A 20946-nucleotide genomic window follows, 5' to 3' on the forward strand; every position below is an offset into this window, starting at 1 on the left:
AGTGATAGAAAATAGGAAAAGAACAAATCAAGTTTTTCTGGCAAAAATATAAACAACAGATGACCCAAGACCACCACTGCAGTGTGCAAGAGCATGAGAAAAACATTATGGAGCCTGAGGCTGCCCTAAGGGTACCAGTAATGGCCGTGGGATGTACAAGAACCTCAAGCTCCAGAAAAACACTTGAGAGAATTGGCAAAGGGTGCACCCCAGGGCAGAAGAATTCAGGCCTGCTTCCAAGAACTTATAGAAGCTGACCCAGTTCTTTTTCAACTCAGAGAAAAAGGTGTGCAGAACAGAAGATCATAGACTACCTTAATATCCCAAGTGCCCCAGACCAAGTGCTCATGGATCCTACCAAGATCTGACAGCATGATGTTTGATTCTACATGGAGCTGTTTGCAGCCAAGCCAAGCCTGCCCAGATGCCATTCAACACCTGCACAAGGGCCTCCACGAGCTCTTCATCTCTGAAGCTGAGGAGCTCAGACGAGAGCTATATTTAGTAGAGCTGATTACTGCTGTTGAGGGTGTCACCATAGGGAAGGTGCCAGGCCTTGATGGATTATCCATCAAATTCTACAAGACATTCTGGCCCCTTCTTGGCCCAGACCTCCTTCACATTTTTCAGAACAGCCTCAAAGATGGGATTCTACCAGTTAGCTGCTAGTAAGCAGCCCTCATACTGCTGTCAAACAAAGGGGGTCTTGGTGACATTAAGAGCTGGTGACTGGTATAGCAGCTGTGTGCTGATTACAGAACCCTAGCCAATTAGCTCAAAATGGTAATGATCATCATCACAGGTCACAAACAAATGTGGCAGAGCCGTCCAGGACAACCTGTTTCTGATACATGACCTGAAGACAGCTGCAGAACCCCACAGCCTGAGCACTGGCCTAGTCTTCCCTGATCAAGAGAAAGTCTTTGATCAGGTTAACCACAACTTCTTATTCCAGCCTCTATAAGCCTTCAGCTTTGGGCTCCCCTTCACCTCAACCATCTGACTCCTGTACTGAGACATCTCTAAACTCCTGAAGGTGTATGGAGCACCATGTGCCCTGTTTACAGCACACAGGAGCATTTAGCGTTGCTGCCCCCTTTCCAGAATGCTCTATTCCCTGACCATTGAGCCACTATGCCACATACTGTAGCAATGCCTGACAGGCCTGGCCCTCCCACTGCCTGCTTCCATGGCTGCTGGCACCCCCCAGTTAAGGTGACAGTATATGCCAATGATGTGCCAATTATTGTGTCTGTTTTTGTGAGCACTGAGAGTGGTGTTCAGCCCCTGATCGAACACCAGTTGGGCACACAAGTGTGTTGCCTCAGCCCATATCAGCTGGACTAAAAGCAACACGTTTCTCCCGGGCATCTAAGCCAACACTCAGCCCCCAGATCTGCCTGGATGTTTGTCCTGGTGCTGCAATGGTTTCAAAGCCCTGGGCATTTTCCTAGACGTGTCAGTCAATCTAGCCAAGAACTGTGAAAGCCTCAGGGAGGAGGTTGAAAACATCCTGGACCTTCCAGTGACTAAGAGGCTTGAGAAGTTCCTTGTGGACTTGTTTTGGAATGGGTACCACTGACTCCAGTAGACTGTCCTCTAGCTGCCTACTGAGAAGGGTCAGGGCCTGACTGCCCTGACAAGCAAGGTAGCGGTCTTTCTCCTACAAGCCTTCAAGTGCCTGCTTTTTGCTGTGAACACTTCCCCCAATGATGGCTGGCCTTTGAGTTCCTGCATTAGGTGGGAGATCTTAAACTCAATTGAAAATGTTTCCTTTTGAATCCTGATTGCCTTGGCTGAGATGTCTTTCCACCCTTCTACCTCTGGGCCTACTGGGCCTCCTTCCAACTAAGACCCCAGAGCAGGTGGCTGTGATTTCCACAGCTGCTGCTGCAGTCCCTGGTCTACAATTTGGTCTTGCAGCAGGGAAAACAGAGCCTCACCTCCTGAAGGCTCACTTATCACTTCCTTCGTCCAGCTGCACACCATCAAGCTTGTTCACTTCTTCGACAATGTGGTCTACAGGGCTCTTGGCAAAAGACCTGGATGACCAGCTGAGCCTGCACTCCATCCACTTTACTTCATGCCTCTTGGCTAAAGTGAAAGCTACCCTTCCTGTGGGTGCACTCCCAGATGGCAGCTCACTAGATAAATCTACCCTCCCCCCACCTCCCCCTAACTGATGCCTGGTTCTGTGGCCAGGGGAAGAGATGAGAGTGAGGGGCCTAGTACCCTATTGCCCCTCCCCATGCCCAATGAGAACAGTGGTGGGACCTGCTTTGAGATCCTATTTGGAAAGGATCGTGTACACACAAACATGTACACATGAACAGTCAAAGTGCATCATGTCTGTGTCCTCGACATCCACCCTGACATGACTTGGACGTGGTGCCTTGTGTAAGAAACACCAGCAGAAGCCCACCCAGCCTGGCACACCCCGTACAAGTTACCTATCACCAAAAGAACTGACAACATCCAGTGGCAGCTGCTGTACGAGACCCTAGCAACAGGCACCTTTGTCCACCACTGGTCTGCCCTTTCTCTTCCATGCCTTCCTGGACTCTCCCCAGCTGTGACTACTCTCTGCTACCCTTCGCATCCTCTCTTTGGCATGCTGGATTTGGACTTCTTCAAGATGGCATCTACCTACTCTATCCTGTACGGAGTGGCTGAGAAAAACATGATCTGAATGGCCAATTTTCTGCTGGGTCAGGCCAATATGGCAACTCAGAAAAGCCACAGGAACCAGCTCACAGGGACCACCTCCTACAATACTCTCCAACTCTTCTGCTTCTTTGTTCAGATACACATCACATCGGAATATGGACACTTCAGAGTACAACCGTGTACCAGTTTGGGTTGTGTCGGGCCACTGAGGAGGTACTCCGCAAGGTAGATGATGGACGGCTGGTTTTAAATGTGTAACCCCATGAAAGGCATTGTAGGGGAGGAGGATTCAGTCTCTGATGATGTGGTATTTTTGTTGCTGATAGGGGTGCACCAACAGAGATTTTTGGGGCCAATACCGATACCTGATTTTTAAGGAGGCATCTCAGCCAATACTGATCCAATTTCTCATACAGCATGGAGAACTGTGTGCAGCTGGTAAGGATGTTGTGGTGGAAGGGGAGGGGGGAAGGAAGGGAAGTGGTGGGGGGGGCAAGGCCCCCACTGAGGGAGCAAGGGGAGTGGCTCGGGGCGGGCAGCGGTGCTGGGGCGGGGGCTGCAGCCACCCCAAAATTTGTCGTAGCCCCACCAAACCCCACTCCCAGCACCGCTGCCACCCAGCCCAAGCGCAGCCTGCCACCCAACCTAAGTGCAGCCAGGCCCCTACCAGGAAAAGCCTGGTGCAGCCCCAGCCCTGGCCCAGGCCTGCAATGCCAGCCAGCCCTGCTGTACACGGATCTGGGGGGCACCCCCCCCCCCAGTGTTTTCACAGGGCGCGCGCAGCGGCGGGAGCCACCCCCCCACTTCCCAGACAAGCCACAGCTCCCCAGACAAGCCAGAGCGCCCTGCCACCCCAGCTGGGCAGTGCCTACCCCAACCCCTTGATCTGCCCCCCACCATGCCCCTTCCACCACAACAGACTTACCAGCTGCCTGCAGCTCTCCAAGCTGTTGGGCTGTGCTCCCCACCGCCTACGTACTGCACTGCCGCTGCATTTATCAGCCGAATTATCGGCCACATCAGGCCAATTTCTGATACAGCCAATTTTCTTTATATCAGTGCCAATCTGATATTGGACCCATGTATTGTTCCACCTGTAGTTACTGACAAGTTTTTCATGCTCAGACCCTGAGAGGGCTATACACTTTTTTTTTTTTTTTTTTTACTTTTATCTTTTGCTTTTAATGTTTTTATAATAAAGATTTAAAAAGTAGAGTCAAAGCTGAGCATCACAGGGGAAAATCTGATGAAGGGTTCCCACTGATACACATGAGTGTGTGTGCACACACACACACACACACACACTCTCTCTCTCTCTCTCTCGTGAGCTTCTCTATGGTACTCATCACTAAGGCATCTACGCACTTTCCAAATATTTAGTGAACTTATTTTTTATAACACTCCACTAAAATAAGGGGATATTAGTACCTCCATTACAGAGAGAGAAAAAAACCCTGAAACACAGAGAAATTCGTATAGGCTTCAGGAGGCTCAATATGAGACACCTCAGACATGATGTTTCAAAGCCGTTTGCATTATACTGCACTTCATCTCTAGGATTGAAACTAACCAACTAGGTCCCCATCACTAGTGATGACACGGACACTGCAGATGTTGATACCTGTACACCTTGGCAGCTGCCTTTAAAAGCTCTGTCACTCTCCTGCTTCTAAAGTCTGATCAGTTTATGCCAAGTGCAGTGATCAGATGCCAGCACATGAGTGCTGTCAAGCATACTGGCTTTCCACAGGCAGCATTCAATCAGGAAAGCATGCTCTCTCTTCCTGCAATTCTCTGCCCCATTCACAAACCAAAATGATTGCAATGATAGAAAAGGAATCCTACAGGCATTCTCCTCCTTCCCTGTATTACCTTTATTCTTTTTCAGGAAAGACCCATCATATTTAATGAATAAGACAGTGTCCGTGATGGCACAGGATGTAATTGAAGACTATACAGTAACGCAGTCAGGCACAGATGTCAACTGAGGGTTGCACAACATATAATCTCTCGTATTTCCTAACTTTTGAGCTCATGACTTGGATAACTTCATATTTTAACATAATTTTGTTTATGTACATCTGTGAAATCTCCCAGGGTTTAAGAAAAATTTAAACAAGAAGAAAGACAGACCAACACCTACACAGACCAAAACCTAAGTTTCATTACATGGTATCGTACTGATACTAAAATGTGTCATTAACAGGGTCAAAGCATTTATATGCACTACAAAGACCTCTGCCATTTGAACAAGGCAGATAACCAACTACCCTAGCACAGGGATTAGCAACCTATGGCCTGGATCCAGCCTGAAGAGCAGGTTACTAGCAGGTAGGGATGTGAACAGTTAAACAATTAACCACTTAACAAATAAGCCCAGTGACAACTGGTTATAGCTTACCAACTACCATTAAGCATGGGGCAGGGCACAGTCCAGCAGGGAAGGGGGAGGAAGGGAAGCTGCCTGGTGCCCCAGCAGGAACCAGACAGCAGCAGGGAAGCAAAGAGGAGTGGGAGGGGAAAAGGGAACTAGTACTTATAGTTAGTCTCTGGGGCCCCTTCTGCAGCTGCTTGCAGCTTTCCCATCACCTGCCAATGGCATCCCAGGCTCCAGGCAGGCGCCTGCTGCCCACCACATAGCCCAGGCTACTCGTGGCAGGCAGAGGGGAGGCTGCAAGTGGCTGCACCAGGGAGAGAGGGGACTAATAGCCTAACTATTAGGTACTAGTACCCTCTCCCCCTGCCCTGCTGTCTGCGATGCGCACTGTCCATTGCTGCAGCTGCTGGCAATACCCACATCAGATGCAGGGCCTAGGAGGGGTAAGGTAGAAGTAACGGGGTGCAAGGAGGCTCTCCCGGACCTGTGGCTTAGTCCCACAGGTGCCCTAACCACACCTTGGCCGAAGCGCCGGCCCAGAGAGGACCTGCCCATCCACTTGGCTTGTTGTGAGGTGTAAAGCTGGAGAGTCAGGACCAGGTTGGGGGAGGGGGTCGCTGAGTCCCCACTGCACCTCAGGGGACTGGAAGTACCCACTGGTGCCGGGCCAGGCAGGGGCACCCCACAGGCTGGGCCGCAGCAGCCACACGTGGGCTACATCAGGGGCTGTCATACCGATTAACAGTTTAACCATTGTAATTACAACAGGTTAAATGGATTTTTTTTTTTTTTTTTTTTTTTTTTTTAAATCGGCATTTACAACCCTACTAGCAGGTTGTAATGCTCTCCGTGGATGGCTACAGCACAGTGACATACAAATCTTGGGTGTCTTTACAGGCGTTCTAGGGGAATGTACTGTGCTGGTCAGAGACACTTCTGTCTGCTCCCCCAATAATGAAGCCCTTCTGCTCCGACCTACCGTTGTTCTAGTCCAGTGCCCCATCTCTGGTTTCTCATCTAGGCAGTACCAGGCTCCACTTCTCAGGCTTCTCAATCCGGCCCATCTTTTTACCCAGCCAGATCCAATTTTTCACCACCTCTCCTCATCCTCTCTCCACTTACCCTCAGGAAAATGTGCCACCACCCTTGTATTCAGCTAGTCATCATTCTATCCCAACACTTGTCAGATGTTGGATTTTCCTACCCCACATATCAAATTTTCCCACCCCACTGGTTCCCCATCTCCTTCCTTGTCTAGTCAATATCCTCCTCTCCCTACTGTCTTCTAGCTCTAACCTAAGTCTATTCCCTGGGCTCCACAAAGGTTCATTTCTTATATTCCTTTGATTCAAATGACACAAATTCCTCTTCCACCTTACCTTGGATGTGGGTGTGCAAAGGCAGAATTTAGAGCACAAAGTCTTCCAATTCTCACTGTGACCTGAAATTTTTTTCTTGCTGGCTTGACTAAACATGAGCAAATTTTGCAGATCAAGCCCTGACAAAAGCCTAAAATCCTGTTAAATTTCAAGTCCAGATTCCCATAATATATTGGTGGCCTACAGCTTTTCAAAAGAAAAGTTTACCAAAATTTTTAACATGAACATTTAAAAAAAACCCTTTTTTAATTTTGACAACTGACTTGAAATGATGCTAAGTTAATGTAACATCACTATGTGGAGATGCTGTCTGATGTTCAAAAGTATTACAGTAAGCAAACTCTAAACAATACCACGTGAAAAACTGCTACAGTACAAAAAAAAAATCCCCACAAATCGAACACTATTAGTTATGGCATACCATACTTCCCTACAACTTATATGGAAAATCCTCATATAGCAAAAAGCCACCCTATACACAAGACCCACGTGGGACAGCGACCTCCAGATTGGACAGCCGAGATGATACAGGGGGATCACACAAGTCTGCCAGAAAGGGATAAAAGGCAGTGAAGTGCCTTTTTATCCCTCAACGCCGATAAATGCAAGGTTCTCCACCTTGGGAAAAAAAACCCGCAGCATCCTTATAGGCTCGGCAGTGCTATGTTGGCTAGCACTATGCAAGAAAGAGACTTGGGGGTCATCATTGACCACAAGATGAACATGAGCCTGCAATGTGATGCTGCGGCTAGTAAAGCAACCAAAACACTGGCTTGCATCCATAGATGCTTCTCAAGCAAATCCCAGGACGTCATTCTCCCCTTGTACTCAGCCTTAGTGAGGCCGCAGCTGGAGTACTGCATCCAGTTTTGGGCTCCACAATTCAAAAAGGATGTGGAGAAGCTTGAGAGAGTCCAGAGAAGAGCCACGTGCATGATCAGAGGTCAGGGAAGCAGACCCTACGATGACAGGCTGAGAGCCATGGGGCTCTTTAGCCTGGAAAAGCGCAGGCTCAGGGGTGATCTGATGGCCACCTACAAGTTTATCAGGGGTGACCACCAGCATCTGGGGGAACGTTTGTTCACCAGAGCACCCCAAGGGATGATGAGGTTGAATGGTCACAAACTACTACAAGATCGTTTCAGGCTGAACATAAGGAAGAATTTCTTTACTGTCCGAGCCCCCAAGGTCTGGAACAGCCTGCCACCGGAGGTGGTTCAAGCACCTTCATTGAACACCTTCAAGACGAAACTGGATGCTTATCTTGCTGGGATCCTATGACCCCAGCTGACTTCCTGCCCTTTGGGCAGGGGGCTGGACTCGATGATCTTCCAAGGTCCCTTCCGGCCCTAATGTCTATGAAATCTATGAAGTGTCACTCTTAGTGGAGCCCTCTAATCCAGCACCTGACCTTCCGAGACAGAAGTACAAGCAGGCGACCCTCTTCTGAAGAAGACATCGCCTTGAAGGAAGCTGACCAACAACAGCAGACTCCAGGGCCTGGGACAGGTATATATACTGACACGAGTGCTCTCACAATCACTACAGCAGCTACTATACACTATACTACATGGGTTTGAATGCGTGTGTGTGTGTGCACACTATGGTGACCAGTACCCCTCATAACTCAAAGTTTGCATTTATGATTTTATTGGTAACTTCACATCCCGTACAACAAATTAGAATTTATTATTATCCTGAGAGTTGGTCCTTTGTAGTCAACACTCAAAAAACTGCAACCCCTACAGCCCATACTAGAAGAGCCAACTCTTAAACAGATCTTTCCAGAACCACCCATCCTAGCCTTTAAACAAGCACTGCAACTTGCCAACTTCATCACCAGAAGCAAACTTCCTATGGTCCAAAGCACAGCAAATAGATCCAGACCATGCCAGGACAAAAAATGTAAAACCTGCCAACACATCTCCACCACTGCCACAATAACTACACCCCATAACAGAACCATCACCATTCCTGGATCTTACACTGGCACCTCCAGAAATGTAATATATCTCATCCACTGAACTAAATGCCCTGATGGAAAATATGTAAGAGAAACCAAACAACAACTGTGTACCAGAATGAATGCATACTGAACATCTATCAATGACAAAAATACCTAATTACCTGTGGGTACAAACTTCTCACAAGACAACCACTCTCTATCTCTAGTCTCTCAGTTCTAATCCTCAAGGGGAATTTACAAAGCACCTTTTGTAGACGAGTCTACGAACTTCACTTCTAACTCTACTGGATACAAAAAATCATGGACTAAATACAGACATTGGATTTATGGCACATTATAACCTGCCTGCCATCCAGTAACCCCAGATAACTTGTCTGCATTTTACCAGCTAGGTTCTATCACCTTCTCTCTCTTCCTCCTCACTCCCCAACTACCTTCTTACCTACTGTCTCCCATTCCCTTTAAACCTCACTGCCACTCATTTGCATTTTCACAGACCTGCATTTTGCATTTTGGCTTCTGTTCTACCCAGGAGAGCACACAAACACCAACAAACCCTCCCTATGCCTGAAGAAGGGCAGTTGTGCCTGAGAGCTTGCAAAGAACAATTTCCCCAGCTATTTAGTTGATCTAATAAAAGATATCACACATCTACCCAAAAAAACATTGCCTGCTTATGTCCTTAGACCAACACAGCTACAACCAACAACTCTCAACAATAAATACACACTCAGCTATAGGGTAAATTGATACAACAAAATACAAGGTAAAATACTTGTTAAAAATAAAACTGCTGTTTAATCAAGATGTAGTCAATTAACTATTATCTAAAAACCTAGTGTTGCAGAGAAAATGCATCATTTTCATCATTCATAAGGAAACAGACTTTTGAACTTTATGATTTGACGGCCTTGGAAAGGGCAGCAAACAGAAGAGTGCAGATCAGAATAATTTCTGACTATATGGTTTGCATGCTTAACATGTATATTCAAAGAGTTACGGTAATCCTAAAACCACTTTTGTAGACATGTTCTTTTACTGCCTCCTTTCTCTCCCTTGTTACAACCCATAGGCAACTCACGAGGAAGCATGTGTCCCCCCCACTCCCTCCGCCACTGCCGGCAGTCGCGGCTCATCACCCCACCACCACCGCTGCCGCCCACAAATTGTGTCCCACCCCCATCTCAGGAGGCACCAGTTGTTCATGTACCAACCTGCTGCTGCTTTGTTGCTTTCTGGGAAAAAAAAGACATTCCCTTTTCTTTGACATTCCTTTTTCATCTCTTCCAACCCAAAGCTCTGAACCTGTACCCCACCCTCTTCCTCCTTGACATTCGCTCCCTTTGATAATGTCATTCATGCTCTTCTTGATATCTTTTCCTTACTTTGTTTCCTGTGACTCCATCCTATCCAAGCTCATCTCCAACATCTCCTTCAATGTCCCCTTTGGAGGATTCTCCTTATCTAGTCACCTACTCAACTTTCTGGGACAATTTTACATGATTTTAGCTTTGAGGGTACCTTCCTTCTCCCTCTACACCTTATCTCAGGGTAACCTCATTTGCAAACACAAACTCAGCTACTTTTTCTATGCCAATGACTCACAGAGACTCTACCCCAGATGAGCATCCTACTGTTCAAACTGATATCTCTGCCTGTTTCTCAATCAATTCCATGGAGAAGACTGGCCATCAGCTCAAGATCAACACTGTTCTTAATTTTTCCTGCCATGCCTTCCTGCTATTGAATATTGATGCCTGTGGACATTACCACCTTCCTGCCTTTAATTCAGGCTGTACCATGGACACCATCTTTGACTTATAATTTCTTTCTAAATCCACACTACCAACCAGTCTCTGATGCACCTATCCATGAAAATCACTAATTATACCATATCAAATGTTGTCATTTAGGGTTTTTAACTCAACTTTTAAGATTACAAAAAATGGACTAACCAATTATTTTAATTTCTTCCTTACCTCCAAATGTTGTGAATATATTTACCGAAGCCCATGAATGAATCTGTTTTCAGAGTAGAATTAATTTAATGTTTCAATTCAAAGTTTTATGTGAAAATAAGGATAAGCCAAAAATCTTCTCTCTACCCTCTAATCTCAACAATGAGAATTCTTAAACAGTATATACAGATTGCATTTCTCTTTACTATTTTGTACTATGTATGTACCATGAATACTTTTAGCTTCCTGCACCACTGACATTACAGCTTTCTCTTTAAGAACTTTTACAAAGGTGGAGGTATACAAACAGAATACAAATGGAATAGTGCCAAGGAGTAACATGTAAAGTTTTAACCAATAGATGAACACTGAAATTAAGATAGTTTCTATTTTAAAAAATCTTAAATATTTAAGACATCATACTAATGTCTGTTATACACCTATGAGACTATGCTCCCAGCCTAAACAACAACACTGTAGGATAACCATAGCAGAACAACTAGTTTTCTTCATTCCTGGTTAGGGCAAAAAAATCACTAGAGAATTAGGTCTGTAGCAGGATACAAGGGGACCAGTTGGATAACCTGTTAAAAAAATATCTAACAGAATAGAGCCTTACCTTCCCACAGAAAGTACTGTAACTTCTCCTTGCCGGCTTTTTCTTTGCTCTTTGGATTTGTTGACTGGTTTTATAAGGTGCCATCTTTTTTGACTACAGCGAGTACAAACATCCTTCTCTGCTACTCCTCCAACAGTGTGGAAGTGATGGCCACGACAAGTATGTTTATGTAGGATGACACCTGGAGATAAAGGAGAGCCTGGACTTATAGGACTCCCGGGAGTGGTAGGAGTTAAAGGGCTATTTAAACAAAAAAAGGAGAGAGGAAGAAAAAAAGAAAATTATTTGAGAATTCATTTTAATTGAAATGTATTTTTTTTGTTTTTAGAAATGGAGTTTTATCTAAGTAATAATCTAAAACTGTTCTATAACATAATCTAAGCTTATGTCTAGCTATTGATAAATGTAGGTCCTTCATAGTTTCATAGTTGGTAGGGTCAGAAGGGACCTAAGCAGATCATCTATTCTGACCCCCTGCCATGGGCAAGAAAGGATGCTGGGGTCAAATGACCCCAGCTAGGTGGCTGTCTAGCCTCCTTTTGAAGACCCCCAGGGGAGGGGCAAGCACCACTCCCCTTGGAAGTTGGTTCCAGCTCCTAGCCGCCCTGACAGTGAAGTAGTGCCTTCTGATATCTAGCCTGAATCTACTCTCAGTCAATTTATGACCGTTGTTCCTTGTTACGCCCTGTAGTGCTCGGGGGAACAGGGACTCTCCCATTGTCTGCTGGTCCCCCTTGGCAAGTTTATAGGCGGCCACCAGATCCCCTCTCAGCCTTCTTTTGTGGAGGCTACACAGATTCAGGTCCCATAGCCTCTCCTCATAGGGCCTGCCTGCTGCCTCCTAATCATGCAAATGGCCCTCCTCTGAACCCTCTCCAGGCTGGCCACATCCCTCCTGAAGTGCGGCACCCAGAACTGGATGCAGTACTCCAACTGCAGCCTGACCAATGTTGCATAGAGGGGGAGGATCACCTCCTTGGGCCTGCTCGTGATACATCAATGGATGCATGACAAGGTGCAGTTGGCCTTCCTGACTGCGTCCCCACATTGGAGGCCCATGTTCATCTTGGAATCAATAATGATTCCAAGATCCTTCTCTGCCTCTGTGCTGACGAGAAGGGAGTTCCCCAGCCTGTAGGTGTGATGCTGGTTCTTCCTCCCCAGGTGCAACATCCTGCACTTGTCCATATTGAAACCTATCCTATTCTCATTCGCCCACCTCTGTAACCTGTCGAGATCTAGTTGTAGCCTGTCCCTCTCTTCTAGCGTGCTCACTTCTCCCCACTTTTTAGTGTCATCTGCGAACTTGAACAAGGTGCTTTTCACCCCCTCGTCCAAATCACCAACGAAGATATTGAACAGTGTGGGCCCAAGGACCAAGCCCTGGGGAACCCCACTGCCCATATCTCTCCAGGTCGAAAATGACCCATCCACCACCACTCTCTGGGTGCGGCCCTCCAGCCAATTTGCAACCCATCTGACTGTGTAGGTGTCGACACCACAGACGCCTAATTTTTTAATGAGGATGGGGTGAGAGACAGTGTCGAAGGCCTTCCTAAAGTCCTGGAAGACTACATCCACCGCGACACCTGCGTCCAAGACTTTTGTGACCTGGTCATAGAAGGCCACTAGGTTGGTCTGACAGGACCTGCCTCTAACGAACCCATGTTGATTGCCCCTTAACATAAGTTCCCCTGCTGGCCCCTCGCCGATGTGTTCCTGGATAATTTTCTCGAAGAGCTTCCCCAGGACTGAGGTAAGACTAATGGGCCTGTAGTTTCCTGGGTCCTCCTTCCCTACTCTTCTGAAAATGGGGACCACATTGGCCCTTTTCCAGTCGTCAGGGACCTCACCAGAGCACCACGAGTGCTTGTAAAGCTGTGCCAGGGGTCCTGCAATGACCTCTACCAGTTCCCTAAGCACTCTGGGGTAGAGGTCATCAGGACCTGCTGATCTGAACACATCTAGTGCCTCCAGAAGTTCCCTGACTAGGTCCTCACTGACCCTGGGCCTGGCTGCGCCTCCCCTGAGTCCATCCGGAATCCCAGTGGGGGGAATGTCCCTGTCCCTGCTCAGAAAAATGGAAGCAAAGAATCCTGCAGAGGCCCCACATTATTTGGCACCTTCTTTTTACCCCCTATGTATTTAAAAAAGGACTTCTTGTTATCTTTGATCCAGGTTGCTAGTCCCAGTGCCATCTCTGCATTAGCCTTCCTAACAGCCCCCTACAATCTTGAGCCAAGGAGGTATAATCCTCCTTGGTGATGGCCCCTCCTTTCCATTGGGCATACGCCTCCTTTTTGGCTTTGAGGTGTTCATGGATGCTTTTGAGCACTCTTGCCCCCTTTGATCTGCATGGGGATTGTCATGCTTTGGGCTTGTTTTTGTGTCCATGTTTTTGACCAAAAGATAATTTCTACAAAAGAAATTATCTTATATCACTGTGAAAAAAATCAATCATTTGTTCTAGCATTAACTTGTATTGAGGGATGCACACCAGCTAATGAAAATAGAAATTTTGCCAGTTCACACAGGATCACCTTCATTTTCTTATGCCAAAACTTACGGAACAAAATAATTTACGTCACACAACTCTAAGCATGCTTACATTCCATCTTCCCCTTCAGAGCCATGCATGATGTATAGTCTAACAATTTAACTGTGCGATTTTAACTAGGACATGCAGTTAATTTCATAACAGAAAGAAGAAAACTGACAGGGAATTGCAGTTAAGTTATATCGACAACTCTGTAGCTGATCCTCAATTAGCACTTTTTTCAGGAACTTTTAATTGCTTAGTCTTTCATTTTAAATTCCAAAATGAGCTACAACTTTTGCAGTAAAAAAAAAAAAACTATCCTGTGTTGGGGTGCAGATTCTATATATGGCCTATTCCATATCCATATAACTGAAAAGAACAATATGATCTTTTTATGAGTCACAACAATTGAAATAGCTGGCTGAAATCATGCTGAAGTTCCTAGGAAAAAGATAAAGAAATTAAAATTGAACGGCCAAATAATTTTAAGTTAAATAAATATCCGTGCTGCACAAGATGGTATTATTTTGAAATCACCCCATTTTTGGAAAAGGATGCATCTTATATGGTAGTAAAAGTTATTCCCCTCAAAAATCCTCCAACAAACCAAAACCTTTTCAAATAAAATGGGAAATAAATGGAGAAAGGGGAAGTTTGAACACAGAAAACAGAGGACTGATCTACAGGGTGTTTTAACATTTCAGGAATTACATCTGCTTAGATAAAAAACTGGTTCAAGTGGCATTATCTCCATCCTCTCTCTCAGCATCGGTGTAGCTGTACTGATACAAATGTACTTATGTTAGTATCAATAAAGATGAAAGCTGCTTATGTAAGTCCAGGTATTTTTATAAAATACATAAAATGTGCTGCACTTAGCTAGGCATGTTACCTATATCATTTTCTAAACAGATATAGTTATGGCACAAAAACACGTGTTAAGAAAAAACATTAGTACATAATCTTGTTAGCACATGAATTGGGGAGGAGGGGAGGGAGGGGAAGATATACGTATTTTTCTGAAGTTACAGATTCACACAGAAGTTTAGGGTGGAAGGGACCTCGTGAGATCATTGGGTCCAGCCCCCCTGCTCCAGGCAGGAAAGATTGTTGGGGTCAAATAAAGCGTTTCTGTCACTCATCAAATGAGGTGTCAGGATGCAGGGGTCAGGACTCCATTAATATCCCTCCAGCTCCAGAATGAGAGGCCCATTATGCTTCTTCAGTGCCTTGTAGACCCAGTCCTTGCATACCTGATCCCAGCCCAGCAGCAGCTGGTACAGCTGGCACATCTGGTCCAAAGTGCCCTGGGATCCTCGCCAGGAAGAAAATGCTACTTAGCACTAATGGCTGGGAAATGGCCTGCCCATAATGGCCACTTCCTGTCTTCCCGGGGCAGCATTTCATTGAGAGATTCCGATCCGTCCTGATCCAGAGGACAACGGAGATGAAAGGCATGTTTTTGTACAACTGAAACCTATACAAAGCTCCTGCCTTTTCCTCTCTCTCTCATTGCTGAGATCAGCCTCAAGCTGGTTTACACCCCTAGCTGGTAAGTACTTCGTTAGTTCTTTTTTAAGAACCTTAAGGTACCTGACCTTTAAGTAATAACACACATCAACAGCCTGTTAAGCACTACTGTAACTTTCAGTTCCCAGACGAATACATTTCTATTACACACTTCAATGCATACACCCATGTGTACACACAGAGTAATAAGTTAAGAGAAAAGTACATCCTAGGGCATATGGTAAAGCCTAGTGAATCAGAGAAGAAAGAATATTTTCTATCTTATATTTTTAATCATTGACTCAGCAAGTCGAACTCAATTTAAAAGTAGAAGAGAAAACAATCAAAGCCCAGCTTACAATTACAGCTACTTTGGCTGATTACTTTTTCTAATGACAGAAACAGATGCCTTATTTTCATTTTTAGTTTTACAGAAAAATTTACCAATTAGTTAAAATCATCTTCAAGAGAATTCAAACAAGAATTTATGCAATGTAAGGAGTTACTACATATTTAAAATAATGTCACTTTGACTAAAGGCTGGCATACATCACAAACCTAAGAGGCTATGACACACTGAAACATACCACACTGCTCCACATATGCTATCTCCTTACACAACAGAGACACATTTGCACAGTTCTGCTGGTGGGATACCTATTTCTCATTCAGCAGTGGATTAACAGTCTCGGCAGTCCTAATTAGCCCACCTATAGCACTATACAAATGAACCATCACTACATCCAACTGGAAGGTAGTGCATGCAAAGCTTGACATGTTTAAGCATGCCACTGCTTGCCTGGCATGGTATGTTTGCAGTGCAGACATGTCCTAGGTCCCTGATACACATTACACTTAAGATGCTATTAACAAGTAAATCACCTTTTAAGTAATAATGTGGCCATACATTCAGGTAATTAATGCTGCAATAAAGCAGGGAATGAGCTACAAAGTTATTACATATATTTTGTATAATAGTTTTGTGGCTGGTTCCCACTCCATCTTAAATTCAATGTGTGACCAAAGCTCCAAAGTGCTCCTGAGGCTGGGAGCACTGATCAGCTAACTGGTGCACTCAGCTTCAGGAGCAAATGGAGATCCTGAAGGGTTGTGGTGAACTCCTAAAGCTGGGAGCACCCATCAGCAGACTGATATTCTGAGTCAGACACCTAGATTGTTAATTGGTGGTGCAAAGGAGTATGGGATCATCTCCTACCAGACACATGTAGCATGGCAGGAGGCATGACTGTTAGGTTCACAGATGAGATCCCATTACACCTTTAACTGCATACCTGCCAGAGGCCAAGGTTTCTCAATGGATGCCTTTGAACTTTACTAAAGTTAAACATAGAGAAAACACACTCAGGGCTATCATAAAAGGAGGGCCATCGCTTCACTTTCAGTTTTAGTTAACAAGAGGATATACTTTAGATACTGAGGAGATACAGTTGGAAAAAAAAGTGACCTTACCTCTCAGGGTCAAACACACTGTTGTCTGCTACCATGGCTTTTAACACATCCACATTTGCTGCAAATAGCACAAACAGAAAATATCAGACAAAATGTGTTGCCCTGGCTTTAATCTATCATATTATTGAATGAATAAAAAGGAAACATACTAAATATTTTAGTTTTGATACAGTCTAATGCTTAACACAGATGCATTTACTACAAGCTCACTAGCAGAAAACTGCTGCACTGAATAACTCCAAATTTAGCTCCATCTAGAAAGAAAAGCTTTCCGTTACAGACTAAAAAAGCAAAAAGTAAGGTATGCAAAGAAATTCTTATGAAATATAGTTTTATTTCAAGACTCAGACACTTATCTTTGAAAGTGTAAAGTTTTCATTTCTTGTGGGACTCAAAATTCTGACAAAGCAACTTTTCTGGTTTTGGTTATTTGAAAGCTTACATTAAGCAACGGACACAACTACCACTACTAACTGCTATCTACTAAGCACTCCCAGGCCATAAACTCATGCTAATTAATTTTAATCCACCAGTTGGATTGCAGAGGTATCATACTGTAACAAAATAAAACTGTGGGGGTAAAATACGCAATTTTTCTTTTTAACAGTGTACAACTACAAATGAATTAAAATCTAGGAATGGAAGGCTGATCCCTGTTCAAATCAACAGACTGAGGCAGCTAGCTCCCAACTCTGCACAACAATTCTAAGCAATTACTAAATTTTCTTTTCAGGGTGTTTATAACTATACTGAAAGTAGGTAAAACTGCTTTCAGTATTGTAAAGAAAAATCTGGTTTCATCCATGTAGGTCAGGGCTTTTTAACCAACAATCCAAGGGGTCAACTCACAGCCCGTGGAAGCTAATCAGTGTGCCTTGGCATGGCTCTGTTCACTCTGCCAGCCCCTTCTCTGCCACCAAATTTGGGATCTTTAGTCACTGCTCAAGACTCAACTCTGCGGCAAAAGAAAAATGGGAGACATGAGGCGGCTGCATTCAACTCCTGAGTTGTGGAGCTGTATGAAATCAGTGGCTCCAGTAGCTGCACCGACGAGTCATCATCCTGCCACTGGAGGTTGGTCACCCAACTCACAAGAAACCCCACAGTCCAGATGTGGCCCACAAGGCCAAATAAGCTGGAGACACTTGATACAGCTCTCAGGGCATCCCCAAAAGACACCTTGCCTCTGCATTGTTTTTGACATATTTTGAGAGCTGTGCAGCTATAGTACATGCTGAATCTGGTGTGTGCTGGTGTCTAGACATTAAGGGCAGTGTTACAGGTCCACAGAAGTTTAGAGCAGAAAGGGACCTCGTAAGATATCAGGTCCAGCCCCCCTGCTCTGGGCAGGAAAGACTGCTGGGGTCAAATAACCCCAACAAGGTATGCATCTAGCATGTATTAGAATTTCCACTGGGAAAACTGTCAAACTACTAAGGGATTGTTCAATACAGTAGAGCTACTCCCTGAATAAGGAGAAACACAACTGTCTTGAAACCCATGGAATTTCAGCTGCAAGTTGATTTGCAGGGGAGATTTAATCAATGGAGCAAGTTAGTACCACAGTCCTAATTCCATGTCCCTGCTGTTCTCCTACTCCTACTTAACTGCATGTCAAGCAACAAGCCAGCAAATATATAAAATGCATGCAGGTCTACATTTCATTATCCCGTTAACATTTTCCAATCAACTCTTACTGCACCTTTAACATTGGGTTTTTCCCCTTCTAACTACTTCTAACTGTCATTTCTAAACCATCCAAAATCCAAGTATTTAACCTTACTACAGATTAAGTCAATAGCAAATGTTTTGCTTCTAAGTCATTTGAATTAAAAAAACGGGACTAAAGAAAACAACTTGAATTACCATTCAACTAGCCCTCTGTTTGGCCAGACAGGCTTTGAAGTAATGTCAGATGCCTATTTAGCTGCTCAGAAATGTTTCTCTTCCCTCCCAATCTTCTATTGGGAAATATCCTATTTCTCCCCTGCCCTTCTTTGTGAAGATACCACCCTCATTAAGCAAACAGAAGCATTTGCTATCCTACTTTCCAAACTTTGCAAAAAGCTTTCTACTATTGCTCAGGTTTGGCTGAAGAAATCTACCCCACCATTCCAAGCCATTCATCTCAGTGTAAAGGGAAAAATCAAACTTTTGGGGTGTATTTCAACGCTAACATTAAATAAGCAAGCAAATTCTCATCTCATTTAAATATACCACAAGCAAATAAGCAACTTGTGCAAAGAGACTAGAGTGAAGAAGGAATAAAATGTCAAGGAACACAAAAGTCATGGTTCCTATAGGAACAAACTTCCCAGAAGGAAAAAGGACAAATTAATTTGAGATGAAATGCAAGAAGTTTGGCTTTAAAAAGCAATTTGAGAAAGTGAAGTAGGCACAAACAAGAAGTTATGATAGAAATTACAGAATATGAACTATGAGTGCCAACAAAATAACATTGAAACACCTGAAAAACATGCATGGTACCACAGAATCATAACTTTAAGACAACACTACACACTGATTTTAATCTGTACCTTCATTTCTCATAATATAGTTAACAATTTGTCCAACGGTGTCACTATTTTCATGTACAGTTTCATTCATTTCTAAGAGAGAAAATAAGAACTCAGTCAATATTATATCAGCCTAAAAACATTTTCATGAAGATACGAAAAACACTAAAATATTTCAATAAAAAAGAACTCTACAAGAAGAGCAAATAAAGAGTCATTTTTATTTTATTTTGACAAATCTTGTTGTCCCTATTCAGGTGTAAAACTAAAGCTTCAAAACTGAGCCTGTAATCTCCATATTTTAAGAATTTTAGCTGAACCCTTTAAAAAGCTCAATATTTAATAAACTTTGAAACACCTTCCTTTTCATCTCAATGTTATATGAACTGAAGTCTTTGCAGAAAAACGAAAGAGTAGATATGGAAATTAAGTTACTATGTACTAGCTACCAGAATAGTTTTGAGGCAAATTGATGGAGTTGTCAAGAAGCCTGCTTAGCAAATACAGTTCGCTTACCAGATTTCCGTGTCCAAACTGTCAGTTCAGCACCTTTCACTAGAACTAGAGGATAACAGAGCAGCATTTCCAACCCCAAGCTTTGGAAAATAGTAAGACTAACTTCAAAACCATTTAAATAAAATTAAACTTTGTAGTATTTGTCCTCTTGTGGTTGAAGGTTTAGAAATCATATTTTCAGGATTTTTCAGAACACTAAGATTTATTAAAATGAAAACCAAGATTCTCAACTGAAAGCATCACAGCAGGATACAGGGCTTTAAGGTACTTAATATCACTAATATTCAAGTGTACTTGTGATACAGTTGAAAAAACTGAGAAAGCATGGAAAAGCTTGGGACTGCAAGGTAGAACGGAACAGAAGTACTAAAGGATTTCAGATCTGCCTCCCCCTAATTCTAATAATTATAAAAGCCTAACTCTGTCCGTAATGCTTTATTCGCACTCTGATTGGCTGACAGAAACAGCCAATCAGAATACTCCAAGCGTGGGGAAGCACTGCCATGATTCTGAAGCCGTGCTGAAGACCAGACAGAGGGTGGCATTGCTGGCCTCGGCTCCCCTACCCCACTCCCTGCAAGAGGCAGAACAGCGGCATAATGGGGCACTAGGTGGCAGCACTCCATCCCAGTTCCCTCTCCTCCCACCCCCGTCATTCTTGACAGACAATTGGCTAGTACAAATATAAATTCTTCGACTCACGAATATGCAGTACATGATTTTTATATTAAATGTGCTGTTCTGGCCACTGCTTCATGGCCAGCCCTCTTTCTCTCTCTTCTTTAGAGCAACCTGTATCTGAAAACTGATATTAATGTGCTCCCCAGTCTCTTTTTCTCCAGACTAAGTACACCTAGTCCTATTTCCTAATATGGCTGGTAATTCCAGCCTCTTTGGCTAAGCACAGACAGCCAAAAAACTCGAGACGGAATCGATTCAGTCTTTGCAGGTTAGTCTAAGTTGTGTAGATTGAACCAATAAGTAAATATTCACTTTTGATTCTGGAAATGCAGCCACATGCCTATAGTGGTCCAGGCCAGAAGCCAGAGGGCACTAGAGCACACCTCTCTGCTCAGTTGGAGCAGACAGCTTGAGCCAAGCCTAGTCTGCCCACCCTGTGAATGGGGGAAAGGGGTTTGCAGGGAAGGAGGTGCAAAGCATCATCAGATGCTGGGGGACTGTGAGTTAACTTGAACCTGGAGGGAATCTAAGACAAAAGTTCAATAAACTGATTTAACTTAAAACACTTAACTCTGATACTATATCCATCCATGTGAACAGCAGTGGAGCCAGAACAGATCACAGTGGGATCCCAATATACCTCCTGTCAGTATATCAATCTTCTACCAGAAGGCAAGGTAGAAATAAACTTATAAACTCATCAAATCAGAGATGCATAAGCTTTCATGAGTGAGAGTTTGATTCATCAG

General features: G+C 44.1%; 1 protein-coding gene across 1 annotated transcript in view; it reads right to left on the minus strand.

Moving 5' to 3' along the window:
* RELL1 (RELT like 1) overlaps positions 1 to 20946 on the minus strand; it is a 31586-nt gene that overhangs the window by 8320 nt on the left and 2320 nt on the right. Inside the window, exons 2-4 of the mRNA XM_025212595.1 lie at positions 19022 to 19093; positions 16485 to 16542; positions 10967 to 11206 (exon numbers count right to left, since the gene is read on the minus strand). Coding sequence (XP_025068380.1) covers positions 10967 to 11206; positions 16485 to 16542; positions 19022 to 19093 — 370 coding nt within the window. The remainder of the gene's footprint in view (positions 1 to 10966; positions 11207 to 16484; positions 16543 to 19021; positions 19094 to 20946) is intronic.

This window comes from Alligator sinensis, unplaced genomic scaffold (assembly GCF_000455745.1).
Source record: "Alligator sinensis unplaced genomic scaffold, ASM45574v1 scaffold412_1, whole genome shotgun sequence".
Taxonomy (NCBI): domain Eukaryota; kingdom Metazoa; phylum Chordata; order Crocodylia; family Alligatoridae; genus Alligator; species Alligator sinensis.